Source organism: Hirundo rustica, chromosome 6 (assembly GCF_015227805.2).
Source record: "Hirundo rustica isolate bHirRus1 chromosome 6, bHirRus1.pri.v3, whole genome shotgun sequence".
Classification (NCBI taxonomy): domain Eukaryota; kingdom Metazoa; phylum Chordata; class Aves; order Passeriformes; family Hirundinidae; genus Hirundo; species Hirundo rustica.
Genome location: NC_053455.1, coordinates 59,527,933 through 59,541,513, shown reverse-complemented (window position 1 = coordinate 59,541,513; position 13,581 = coordinate 59,527,933). Strand labels below are relative to the sequence as shown.

At 38.0% G+C, this 13,581-nt stretch overlaps 1 protein-coding gene across 2 annotated transcripts; it reads right to left on the bottom strand.

Moving 5' to 3' along the window:
- Positions 1-1,930: 1,930 nt before the first annotated feature.
- Positions 1,931-13,333, bottom strand: LYVE1 (lymphatic vessel endothelial hyaluronan receptor 1). Of its 2 annotated transcripts, XM_040066444.2 has the most exons (8): positions 13,063-13,333; positions 11,551-11,677; positions 10,233-10,367; positions 7,403-7,562; positions 7,157-7,296; positions 4,616-4,918; positions 3,782-3,860; positions 1,931-3,057 (listed from the first exon to the last, which is right to left on the bottom strand). In XM_040066444.2, the coding sequence occupies exons 3-8, from the start codon at positions 10,312-10,314 to the stop codon at positions 2,871-2,873; spliced, it is 951 nt and encodes a 316-aa protein (XP_039922378.1). In that variant the 5' UTR covers positions 10,315-10,367; positions 11,551-11,677; positions 13,063-13,333; the 3' UTR covers positions 1,931-2,870. The 2 variants fall into 2 exon arrangements, with proteins under 2 accessions (XP_039922378.1, XP_039922377.1); XM_040066443.2 differs by lacking the exon at positions 13,063-13,333 and having other exon boundaries at positions 11,551-11,769.
- Positions 13,334-13,581: the final 248 nt, after the last annotated feature.

The window sequence follows — 13,581 nt, the reverse complement described above, 5'->3', positions numbered from 1 at the left end:
AAAGGTCAACGCTCACTGAGTTTTTCACAAAAAAAAAAAACCAATACCCATAAAGGACAACAAGCCATTGAGAAACAGACATCCTAGAACATCCTCTAGGTCATCCACATCCTGATGCTGCAATATCTAATTCTACTCTTTTTTTTTTTCCCCTTAATTTAAAGAGGAGAAAAGGAGTAGTGCTTCCCCTTCCTGCTCGTTTCTTTTCACACATGGACACGCGTACTTCCCACGACAAAGGCATTCCTATATTTCAGACAGGGATTGGGCTGGACTGGAAACCTCGTTGCATTTCCTGCAGGCCAAGCACCCCTTTTGCCTAAGGTCAGCTAACATCTGTAGCCTCAGTGTGGGAATCTGAGTGGTGTTACCATCAAGTGACAAGTACAGACTGTGCTCTCCTACTCCGTGGAATGAGTTATTTGTTCAAGGTGCGTGAGTAGCTCTGGCACGTCAAGGAGCTTCAGAAATGTTGAGAGGGTCTCATTATAAAAGAAAAAGCACAACACTTGAGAAAAATCAGAAACATAATGAAAAATTTCTCTTAAGTTTCTGCTACCTCTAGTTAAGGGTTTGGTGTTTGACACTCTTGGTCTAGATACTTAAATGAATGTTTCCTGCTTGCGTTGTAGCAGTGCATCCTTCGCAATTCCATTAAACAATGAGCAGGAATGTTCTGTACTTTCCAATTCCAATGTGACCGAGTAGTGCACACTACATAGAGAAAATATCAAGTACAGACAATATCAAATGCAGTAGTTGATTAGGTACCTAGAGCTGCCTTTATTTCACACAGAGCAGTGTGACAGCTCCTTTAGCCCTCATGGTGTTGGCAGAAATTGTGTAGTGGAATGGAGGGGCAGATCAGACCGTGTGCATCAGTCAGGTATCAGTGGGAAGGTGGGGATGAAAGCTGAGTTTTTAAGGCACATTATAAAATAAGACACTTAGATGTCAAGGCAGTATCCTATTAAAACAGGATTTTTTTTTTTTTAGCAAGTAAACAATTCAGGGGGGAAAAAACCCCACCCTTATTTAGCTCTAAACACAGCTAAATAATTATAATTATCTCTTGACTGTAGGGAAAAGAATAGAGAAACATGTAACTTCTAATCTCTAAAACATGGAAAAGAGAGGCAGAAGGGAGATCTTAAAATTTTCCCAAACTACCTGGAATCCACTATGTTTGCCTGTGTCCTTAGGCCCATTTGCTACTCTGGCACCTTCATTGACTGGTGGCTGTGACTTTTCCTGACTTTTCCTTGCTTGTGCTGTCTACTCCTCACAGAGCACTTCCATTCAGGATACAAGGTGTTACTGTGATGTTCTGCAAGGAGAGGAGTTCCTTAACCAGCTGGGAAAGCTGTGTCTAGTGCTGTCCTCTGTTGCACTTTTTTTCTGCTAAAATTCTGCTGCTGGACATCTGAAATGAGCAGGTTTTAGAGCTGTACTGAATCACTTGGAGCCATAAAGTATCTCTAAACTATCAAAAAAAACCAACCCAAAACCAAAAAAACCCATGAAAACTGAAAACCCCAACCAAAAAAAAAACCCAAAAACCACAACTGACCCCACCAAAAAAACCCAAACAAACAAACAAACAAAAAACCCCCACAAAGCACCAATCCAGGAATATCTAAGTATGATGTCAGAAATACACTATAAATCATTACTAAGTGGAATGTATAAACACTGGGCATTTTAAAATTTATGTGAATGGAAAATATCAACGTTCATAACCCATTATCCTACACTATTGAAACCACAATATAGGTGAGCAGTTCTATTGCTATTTTAAAAAATATTATTATTATTATCATGTAATACTATGTTTTTCAAGTTGCCTGATGAACTGAAAAAACCTTCCTTTGACATAACAACCGCCTTCACACAAAAAGATGAATTATCTAAATTCTTTATTCAGGAAAATATTTGATGAACTGCTAGTGTTGTTATTTTATCACAACTAATTACTTTTGTAACATTAAGGTTATATGAATTCTTTTTACCGTGAAACAGTTTTCATGAGGATAAACTGTCCAGACAAACATATCCACCATAGTTCATTTTTTAGAGAGTACTGCAGACATCCCAGACCACCTGAGTCCTTTATTATGAAAGCCACACTTAAATAGACAAAAAAGATCTCCAGTGTGAGTCTTGTTCAAGGGGGCTTTTTTGTCCCTCTCTGTCAAATATCTGATGTGGAAGAACAATAGTGGTTTCAATAAATAAAACAGTAAATTATGATACAATGAAGGCATCTAAGTAAGTTATTGCTGTAAATATATATATATATATATATATATATATATATAAACATCAGCATCTGTGTACCCTTCTTTGGGCATTTGAATAACAGTGGGTTGATCCTTTGAGTTTTTACTCCCTTGTAAACAGAACTGTTTCTCCTGTTTGTAAACAGACATTTTTTAAAAGCAGCATGCAACTGCAGAATGGAAATAAACTAATCTACATGAGCTAATCTACAGCATCAGCATTTTATTTTAGGCATTAGGCTAGCAGACATCCTCCAGCCAGATATCCAAACCTTTTTGTTATATACTGGTCCGAATTCCATGCAAATGGTTAATGTAGTGCATGTTGTTAATAGCATATTACTAATTGCTTCTTTATTAAAGATGAGAAATGAGCTGTAATATGGATTTGTAGAATTTATTTCAAGTAAATAAGATACCATGTTCTTCTGCAAGAATATTTGTTGCCAAAGTTGTCATTATTAAAAAACAAGGTTTCATATGTTAAAGATAGAGAAAATGTGAGTATTTACAATCACTTATGTTTAAAAGCACTGCTAAGTTCTGTGTGCTTCATTTTATACCTCCATCAAGAACTGTACATTCTTTCCTTTAAACTTCTGCTTCTAGACATTTTACCGTGGCCTCAGGCTTAGTTTTACATTCTTCTACCTTATTTCCATTATTCTGTGTTTCCTTCTCAGGTGTTTGGTCATTTGATTTTGTCTCTTTGAGGGCAGTAGTTACAACTGTTTCTTTTTGCTGGTTCTTGTTTAAAAATGGTAAGGTTTTCTTGTACCTTTAAAAGGAAAAAAAAAAAAAGACAGTGAAGCAGAAATACTGACATAGTTTGGTAGAATCACTCCAACAGCTAGAATTAAATTGCCATACTCAAGCAGAAGTCTCTCAGAGGATAGAGCATGCTAGATCATTATCCTTTCTAAAGAAGTATTTTGGTATTTTTTTAAAAAACAGACAACGTATATTCAGGATTTGTGGTACACAATGATAAAGCTGCCTGGGCTAGGGTGTGAGAACTGCACATTTTTTAGTAGCATTTCATGATGCACTGTATTGAAGGTCGAAGTTTGACAAATGAGTTCAACAATTATTTTTTTCTGAGCAAAATCATTGTGCAATAATAAAAACTTTCACCTTGAGTGTGACATAGTGAAAAAAAGAAGGATAAAACTGCATAAACAGTTTTATGTATGGGCAGATGCACATTTCAGTGTTGCTGTTTTGACACACTTGGAAATGTTTCACACTAGGCACGGCTGACCAATTAAAAATAGGCAATACTTTTTTGTGTGTTCCTTTTCTAAAGCAGGGAGTGGCAACAGCAACAACAAACTTATCTGCATAAAACCATGGTTTAAGATTTTTTTAAATTTGTGCAACACTATTAGGTCATCATCATTACCTCTCTGCTCTTTAGTATTTATTTTAAATATTCAGTGATTGCACTCTAGGAGTTAATTCAGTCCAAGAGAGAGAAAGGAGAAAAAAAAAAAGCAACTTACTTTTTGACATAACAGACTGCTAGAACAACTGAAATAATGAAGAAGAAGAGTGCCAGTACAAGAAGTGCGGTGGGGATACCTGGAGATAAAAGTGATATAAGCACAGTTTTTGTTTCTGTCCTGTATTAAAGCTGATGTTCTGAAGGCTTAAGAGCGAAAATCTGGATTCTTCTAAAACCAGCCTAGCATAAGAGTACATACACATTAATTAAAGAATAGAATATTAGGAAGATCAAAAGGTGAGTTACTCCTGCTTGCTTCTTTCAGGATAGACTAAAACCGGTATTTAGGCCATCCCTGACAGATATTTGTCTAATCTGCTCATTGGAGGATTTTTACAACCTGCTTAGAGAACACATTCTTGTGATTAACTATCCTTATAGTTAGCATGCTTTTCCTCATATTTAGTCTGTTTCTCCATGCTGTATGTTAGGATTGCTTACTCACACCTCATATCTTGAGAACAATTCTCCTTAAAACTTTCTTGGCTTCTTTTGGTTTTAAGAGCTTGGTGAGTTTTCCGTCACACTGAGAGCATTTGCCAAGTTTTTTTCCAGAAATTTATCTACCCCAAATCACATTAACCAGAATGAACTTACACCATTTCATATTAAAATTTATCATAAAATATAAAATCAGATCTTAGTTCTTCTTAAAAACTATTTTAAAATCCTCTGCCCTATAAGCTTTGTTCTGCAAAACCATAACACTCCTATTCTGCCTCCAGGGTCAGCTGTATCAAAACAGACAGCAAACAAAGATAGCAGTGAACAGTTTGGCTGCTAACTCCTACATCGTTTAATTTTCAATAAATAACTACCACATTCTATTTACCTCCAAAAACAACAGCATCATTCTTAAAGGCCAGGTGGGGAGTGTGCCTGGGAGAGGCGGTGGGCGAGTGCTCCTCTGGCGTCGGTGTGGTGGGCGCCTCCGTTGGTAAGATCGTTTCAGTCACGCACACCACACGAAATCTCTTTTTCAGGAGTTGTTCTGACTCAGTCACAGTCACACTGGGCACTGCAGTGATGTTCTCAGTCAAATCAGAGGCTGAATATGCAGTGAAGTCGCTTGATGCAGTGGATGAAGGAAATGTGGTTGTAGTTGGGTCTAGCTGACATGAATTAATCTGGACATCTGCAGCAGGGAAAAGAAATACACAGAATTTGCATTGGATGGCAGTTTTCTACTTATTGCACACACATTTATTGAAATTGTTCCTCAGTCTTTCCCTCCTGGAATATTATTTTTTTTTTCCTCCACAAAAGCTTTATCCAAAGCAGGCATTCCTATTTCAAATCTGTGGTTACAACCTAGATTATACAGCTTTTATCATTACTCTCACAGTCACACACTCCTTTGAACAGGTGTGGTATTCATTTTATGATTCCATACAATGACTATATTCCTCATGGAAACTACTTAGAGTAATACTGCACGTAAAACCCAACAGTATAATATCCCACAGAGCTGGAAGCTTAACTGCGGATTCAATATTCAAAAATATTTCAATTATATTACATATATATTCAAAATGTATGCACGTACTGTTGCTACTTGGAAAATTATTTTGATTTCCTGTAAAAAAAAATGTAGCCCATAAAAGTTTCATATAAATCAGGCACCAGTGTGAGATAATAAAGAGATTTGGTTCTACGAAAAAGAAGTAAAAGACTTCAGGTTTGAAGAAAAAGAAGTAATTTCCAGAAATTAAGTCATTTAATAGAAGAGGATGTTGTTGGTATAAGAAATAGGCGAAAGTGAGATTTTACATGGAATTGGAAAAGCTGAGTTCCGAATCGCGCTCCTGCGAAAAGGTGAAAACTCTCCTTTGCCAGTGAAATCCTGTATTCTGTAAGGCTATAAACATTTCACTCAAGTAACAACCAGCTCACAACGTAAATACCAGGGAAACGATGCGTGTGCCGATTTCCAAGTGAACCCCCACGGGAAGTCTGATGACGCAGTCACCTTTACAGCGTAAAATGTCAAAGGGCAGTGGTTTGACACCTTTTCCACTCTGGTTTTTCAAGAGTTTTTGGCAAGTTTTCTGGCACTAGAAAATTGACCAAGCCAGCTTCTGACAAATATTTTGGAATGAAATGGAAAGAAATGCCTACAACAGGCAGCAGTTTGGAAATTAAGATAAAGGACTGCGGAATCACCCTGACGTGCAATATACATTAAATGGGCTTTCTAACCATTGAGCAAGCTTAACTTTCTTCACATACTCCAACAGTATATTTCTTTTCATTAAAGCAAAAACAAAGCAAATAATTTGGAGTTACGTGCTGCCTCTTTAGCACTACCCAACCTACCCAACGCTTTTGCTGGAGAATAACACACATTTCATGCAGTGAAACACCACGTTGCACAGACCTTCTCTCTTCAGCTTTATCCTCAGTCTTTTTGGAATCTCCAAGGTTCACAGTCACCAGGCAGGCTCTCAGGTCTTTACATCTTTGCATGGGCATATCCTGCCTCTCCATCTTTCTCCTGCTTTCCAACCCTTGTTCACACACTGTTCCTGAGAACTTTCAGGATTTTTTACATATTCTCTTGTTCTTGTTATCTAAAAACTCATTGGCAAAGTCTAGGAACTGATTTTAAATAATGAAATGATCCTTTATTTGGTCTAATTATTGGGAAATTTATTATGTAATAACCACAGATATGGGACATAATAAGGAAACATCTCTAGTTATTTATTTTTAGTTCATACCACAGAAGCCATTAAGAAACAATATTGATCTTTTGTGCTGAGATCTAACCTATATCAAGGCCCAAGTTCTACTGTTGGATCTTCAATCTGTAAATAGCCAGTGAGGGGAAAAGCAGGTCTTTTCACACCTAAGATGATGCAAATTAAAAAGAGCTGTTGAATTTTACTGATTGGGAATCTAATCTTGGCAGTTCTGGCTTATAATTTAATTTGTCTTAATAGATAAACTTCCCTTTATAAAAAAAATTCCTATTTTCCTGAAGTACCCCACTTTTGGCCTTTTTGCAAGAACAGACACACCACACACAGACAACCTGGTTAAAGATCCAATCACTGTCTTTTAAATTATCATGCCCAAATAATCAAAACATATTAATTGCACTGTGTCAACATTACAGAATGGTAAAAGCAACTCTTCCTCAAGAGCTTTCATGGCAGCACCAAATGAATTGGGAATAACTGAATTCACCTTTTGTAATTTCTTGTAAGCTTCAGTGCTAAGAACAGCTTGACAATGTTTAAGACTGGGGGAAAGGGTCAACAAATTATAAGAAATTACTCACTTTCATGATTTTTTCATGCAGATTTAAAAAACAAAAACAAATCGATATAAGCCAAAACACACAGAAAATGTAGTTGTCATGCTTACATACCCGAGGAATTGAAGCAGTAGAGATGAAATTTTTTTTCCTTGCCAGCATTCCATTGTACTATTCCAGTTTTTCCCTGACCACATTTCTGGTTGGACGTTATCCGAGGAATAACAGCAAATCCCTCTTTCACCCATCCGTAGCTACAATAAAAAGCATCAGTGCTTTTAGTATGAGATTTATCACCAGCCTCAGCTGTGTGTGAAGGGGTTCACTAAAGGTAGTGGGTCACTAACTGATGGCACATACTTGCATGTTTCAAAGCCATGTTTCAGAGCCTCTTCAACTTGTTTTTTACTTGCCAGCTGTAGTTGGAATTGATTACATCCATTACTTGCTTCTGAGAAATTCGCTTTTCGATCAAGATAAATTCCTATACCCTTGATCCTGCAAGGTGAATTAATGGAACCTGTAATTAAGCCATAAAATAGTCAAGGTTAGTATTTGAATATTAACATTTATTCCTCATGAAGAATTTAAGATCAACCGAATTGAACATTTTTTAAAGTCTCTAGCTTGAGGATAGCAGAAAATTAGTTTCTAGTATAAAAGACAATTTTAAAATGGAATCTATTTTTTTTTAACTCAATAGTCTGAGATTTCAAAAGGTTTGACTGTCATTGGACTAAATGCATATCCTTTCCTTTCCTTTCTTCTGTTATTACACCCTTCTTATGAAGATGGTAAGGTACGTAACAGCAAAGAAGTTACACATAATTTTTCATGGAATTAATATACCAATAAGAAAATACAAAGATTGTATAATTTCTGATGTTCCTTATTCATTCTAAACTTTTTTCCTTTTTTTTTTCCTAGCTTAGCATGATGTTTTCATCCCCCAGCCACTGTCAAGTGTTCCATTTACTGTGTTTGGCAGGGAGCAGGAAAAGAGGAGAAAGGCCAGGTGAACTTTACACTTTTCCAGGCAGTTCATCCAGTTTTTTAAACAGCCACAGTTGGCACACTCTTTGTGACACCTGCACCAGCAAGTGCATAGCTCAGGTTACACTTGCTCTTCTTTCTCATCTGTCTTAAGGACTTAGGACAAAATTCAGGATTTAGCACAAGTAAGGAGAAAGGGTACTACTATTCTGCCTCTATATTTTACTGGGGGCATTTACTGGGGAAAAAAAAGATTCTTTTGGAGTTACATATAGTAATTGCCCTGTCAAATGAAACATTTCAGCATTTCATTGCAGACATGACAGATAACCACCAGGCACAGGTGTTACTTCCTTGCTCAATATGTTTGTCAGGCTGTATTCACTAGGTGTGTACACTAATGAATATTTCATAAAATCTGTGCTTCAGAACACAGGCAGTCCATAAACTCTCAAGGCAGGATGAAGTGATGCCTCCAAATCCACCCCATGACTTCTTAATAAGACAAGTTAAACTGAATTTTATGAATGAAAAGACAGAACTGGCAGCCAAGCCACTCTTGTGATGAGAAGGGGACAAAAGGTGACTAAGGCGTGTGTGCTGTTATCAAAGACTTCAAGTCTACCTTATTTAATCTATTATTTCTCTACCTTATTTAATCTATTATTTCTCTACTTTTCCCTATTTGAGCCAATACAACTTTTAAAAAAACATAATGCTGAGAAAGGAATCTTCTCAATGACCAACTTTACACATTTCAAATAAAGCTGAGCAGCTGACTGAAAGGAATTTAATGAAATCTTTGAAAATAACCTAGGTACTTGTGAACTGCTACACTCAGTCATTCAATGACAAATATTTTCACGTGTGTATTGCATGATAGATACAGAGCATAATATAGAAATTCAGTGCCAGAAACTTCAGTTGCAGATTATAAGAAGAGTGATTTTAGGATATGGACCAAAGCTGTGTCTTAAAATTTGCTAGGCCTTTCAAAAGAAAACAGTGATGTAAACGATACATTTTGTAAAAGATGTGAATTTCACGCCGTGAGGTAGGAATCCAAAAAGAGAATACCAGCCTCTTCAAGTCTCTTCATCGCTTCTTAAACTACCTCTGAACTCTGTTCTAAAGATGACTGAGTTTGTACACTAATCCTTTAGAAGTACATTATCCTTTTTGGTCCACGAGCTGCCCAGAGCTGTACATAAAGCTCTGCTCTATTTAGCTAACCTAGTACTGGCACATTCTGCTCAGTACTTCGGCCTTGGGTTAAAAATTTGGTGCAGTGAAATAAGTGGGAAAACCTAGACAGAAGAATCTCAGAGTAAGACAAAGTTGCCATAGAACAGGAAGAAAATTGTTCCGTTTTTGTAAGCTGTGGATGTTGGCCTTGGGTATTAGTTCCCTTTTTGCTTTTTTGCGGGGGAGCCGTTGCTTTCCTCTTTGCTTTGTGTCTAACCTTCACTCTGATTTATTAGAGTGATTTGTTATTCCCTTTGGCTGCTGGTGTCAGGGAGCAGCAAGCACAAGGCTGTTCCACAAGGAAAGGGGCCAGGAGCAGAGGGTGACAGGCAGGGCTGTGCCCTCACCAGCCAGGGCACCACAGTGGGGACACTGCCAGGTTTCACTGCCAGCCCCAGAGAGCAGGACAAGGAGTCAGACATCCAGAAAATCAACTGTCTGCAATAACTCTATAGGTTCTTGAACATGAATAGAACAAGCATTAACTCCTTGAAAAACAGTGAAGCATCTGGAGGCTTCTGGTGTGCACTGAGTATCTGAAGATATCCCAGCAGCTATTGCAATTAGGATGGATTCTGTCAAGCTGATAATGGAATTTGAAAGAGAACTGGTCCCCTCTTCTGCTCTCTGAGGATTGTACAAAACTGTTTGCTTTGGTATTTGAAATAATACAAAATAAAGTTACATTTCAATAGATCCGAGCTTAATCCTAAATGTGATCCCAGATCTTTAAAATGAGCAGTTCTGTGGCATTTAGAGGCTTCAGCAGTTTTAGCAATTGAATTAGACCAACAATGAAAGTTTCCCTATGTGCCAGGTTTTGTTGCGCTGTATTCTCAAAGCCCTGTGGTTTCCTCTGCTAGAAATGCATTTACACACGCTCCTTCCCCACATTTTTGTTTGTTAAACCAGCTACTTTTTCTAAGACTTTAAAAAGCAGAACTTTACATACCTGTTACCAAGTAATGTTGAGCCAGGAAGGTCATAACCCAGATGAAAGACACTGCTGAGGTAACTCCAAGATAATTTGCCATTGCCACCAGCTTGGAAAACTCAGAAAAGAAGGAAATTGAAGGTAGATTGTCTCCTGTGATAAGGAAAGTTAAGGTATTGGATGCTGTCAGATGATGAGATGACTTCTGGAAAGCAACCTCAGCTGTCACTGCACTGCTTCATCGAAAGAATGTCAGAGCCAATGCGTGGAGCGTCCCGCTCCAGGGCGAGGTCACGGACCGGAAATCCCTAATCACCCTTTCCACTCGCTTTCATGTAGGGGCTGCTGAAAAATGTCACTACTGCTGATTCAGATAGCACGGCTGAGGAAGGGAGATAAGGCTGTTACACTGCTAAGTCAGTAAACACTTAGAAAGAGGGTTTTCTTTTGCTATTTTTTCCTGTTTTACTGGTGAATGGATCATTATTCGTGTTGCCTATTCATCTGGTAAATAAAACAAATCTATTGTATCGCAATATGCCACACAAGATTTTTCTTTTTTATTGGGATTGGAAGGGCATCCATTCCCCACTGTCCTATTTGTTTTGATGGAGTAGTTTTACTTGTTTTTTTTCTTTATAGTTCCAATGCAAAAGTAGTTCCCATAACACAAAGGTAATATGAAACTTATTTTTTAAGAGATTTGGAAATAAACTATTGTAAATGGGACTCCTTGTGACACCATAGGTACAAAGGTTGCAGCCAGTGCCATCACTGCTGCCTTTTGTGACATTCCAATGAACAGTGATTCCCATGGATTGATTCAAAACGCAGATGATCCTCACAACTATAACTTAAAAAAAACTTGGGGAAGTTTTAGCAAAGAGATTTTTTTTTTTTTTTTCCCAGAGGTTCCAATAAACACAGAGCAGGAATGGAGTTTAAGGGATGTGCTAATTCCTTTAGTATTAGTCATGTCTGCTGGATCTATGTTATTCCTGACAGATGTTTGCCTAACCTGTTCTCAAAGATTTCCAGTGACAGATTCCTAACATTTCCTCTAATGTTCTTGCTCAGTGCCTCACTGCTCTTTACAGTTCAAAGGTATTCCCTACTCCAACTTGACTTAGCCATTCCCTGCTATAAACCAATCACTTCTTTCCTGCTGGCAATGGACATGGAAGATAGTTTACTCCCTTATGTTTTCTAAGTATTTTATGTTAAGAGTTCTGCCTCTGCTGCCAGTTTTCTTTCAGCCAAGAAACCCCTGCTGCCTCACCCCCTGGCTCCATGCGATGCCTTGCCAATGCCAAGACTAATTAATAAATTGCTTTACCTGCTTTACAGTTCAGAATGGTGTCAGTCTTTTTATTTTTGCAACACTATGATTTTCTCACATCATGTTCAACTTGTGATTCGGCAAGCTTTTAGATGTCCAGTGTCTCCAGGCTGTTTTCAGAGTCCTGGAAACACAAGTGTAACAATGTAAAGCTACCTCTTTAAACTGTGGTTTGCATTTAGGAAGTCCCCAGTCAATACATGAGAGAGCATTAACTATTTTTCAACGGGGCACAGGCACATCTCCTGCAGCAGCATGTAACAGGGGAGAGGAGGAGAATGCTGGGGCTCAGTGAAATCATATCTCCATCAGCAACGATGGAATGAAAATTGGTTTGTGTTTGGGCTGTGGTTTGGAACTGAATTTGGTAAAACTCAATGAGATCTTTAGACAAAGTTCTAGCTCCAATTTCTGTTCCCTCCCTTATCGTGCTGTACTGACCTGCCTCTACAAATGGCAGTGTCAGGTACTGTAATCAGAAGTGGCTCTCACTTGAAGAAGGCTGCAAGAGGATTCACTCATTCACATTTACAAAGTAGAAGCAGAACCTAATTATTCTGTAGCTCTCATGGACTGGCTGTAAAATACTGAGAACGTTAAACAAAATCTTACTATCAAAAAAGCTTACCTTGTACTGCTATGTATTTTCTACCATGAAAAGTAATAAATAGCGGGGTTTCTGACATTTTAAAATGGCATGTTATTTGTTCTGCCAGGTCTTAACATTTTTTGCCTACTATCCTCACCGTGGCAAAGTTCCTTTAGTCAAACTCTTGATGTGTAGTAGGATTTTTAGCTGTAAAAATGAGATAAACGCTTTTGCAACACCAAATAAAAATATGAGCTCCTTTACAAGGTCTTAGAGATTAGGAAAGGGAGAAGAGAATTTTAGAATGACGAAGCAAGACTGAAATAACTTTGTTCTTTGTCTGTTTCTTCCTTTTTGCAGTTCAGCTGTTCCAAAACTGCGTGGAAGATCACTTATTTGGACTGTAACAGTACAAAAGGTCTTTAACCTTTTGGTGTGTCTTCATAATCTTCTTCGGTGTGGTTAAAAAAAAAGGAGACCTATACTGAATGATTAATTAGTCTTTGACCTAAATACTTATTGCAACCTATATGAAAAATTCCCAGCCTTTTATGTCAGCATGTTTTAAAAGGCTGATGAGGGTTGCTAAACAGAAAACTTTTGACAAGACAGAACACATATAACTGTTCTCTACAATAATTTCAAAAGGAACCTTGAAACTCGAACAACAGTAGAGGAAACAAGAAAAAAGAAAGTAAGTTCATGTAGAAAATACAAATATCAGGGTTTTTCCATGGAAACAGTAATTCCTTTCCAGGTTGTTGATGTCCCAGAGTTCGTCCCCTGGCAGAGACCACCAGAGACTGACAACTTGAGGACTGACTCCTACCCGCTGGTCAGGAAAGTCTGCTCCCCACAAGACCCAGGCTTCCCAGACCTCCCAAGTCCACAAGGACATGAAGCAAATAAAGACTCCTGACCTTTTGCTCAGAATCCTTGAGTTACAGATTTTTCCCTTGTGGCTTCCCATGTTCAGCCTCCTCCATGACATGTGGCCTCCCCCAGAAGTAGGAGTTAAACTCTTGCCAGGATATTTCAGCTTCCTTTCTCAGCTGGTTTCTACAGCATGGCAGGGGTGACCCTGCTTCCAAACACTTTCTCCATTCTCACAGGAATTTGCTCTCCTCTTCTGTCCCATTTTCCTGAAGAACTGGAAGACTAAGAGCAAGATCCTCGGAACATGTAACAGTGTAGACAAGGCAGGACTTAGTTCATGAGGACATGGCCATCAATATGCAGACAGAGCACCCCAAATCTTTAAGGTAAAAAACATGGAAGACTTTGAAACCATGATTTTATTTCAAAACTCAAGTATGTGATACTATACAGTACAATACCAGCACACTTGTGCAAAATCTTACAATATTACAGATTTAAATATGATACACAAAAATAGTGCCCTTTTGAAATTCCTTTTGCTAGAAACATTTGTGCTGTGC

Coding starts and splice junctions, on each gene's coding strand:
- LYVE1 (XM_040066444.2), bottom strand. CDS start 10,314: ATGGCAAATTATCTTGGAGTTACCTCAGCAGTGTCTTTCATCTGGGTT. Junction 7,297..7,402: donor CATGGCTTTGAAACATGCAA/GTATGTGCCATC, acceptor TTTTTATTGTAG/CTACGGATGGGTGAAAGAGG. Junction 3,861..4,615: donor TGATGCTGTTGTTTTTGGAG/GTAAATAGAATG, acceptor TTTTATCTCCAG/GTATCCCCACCGCACTTCTT.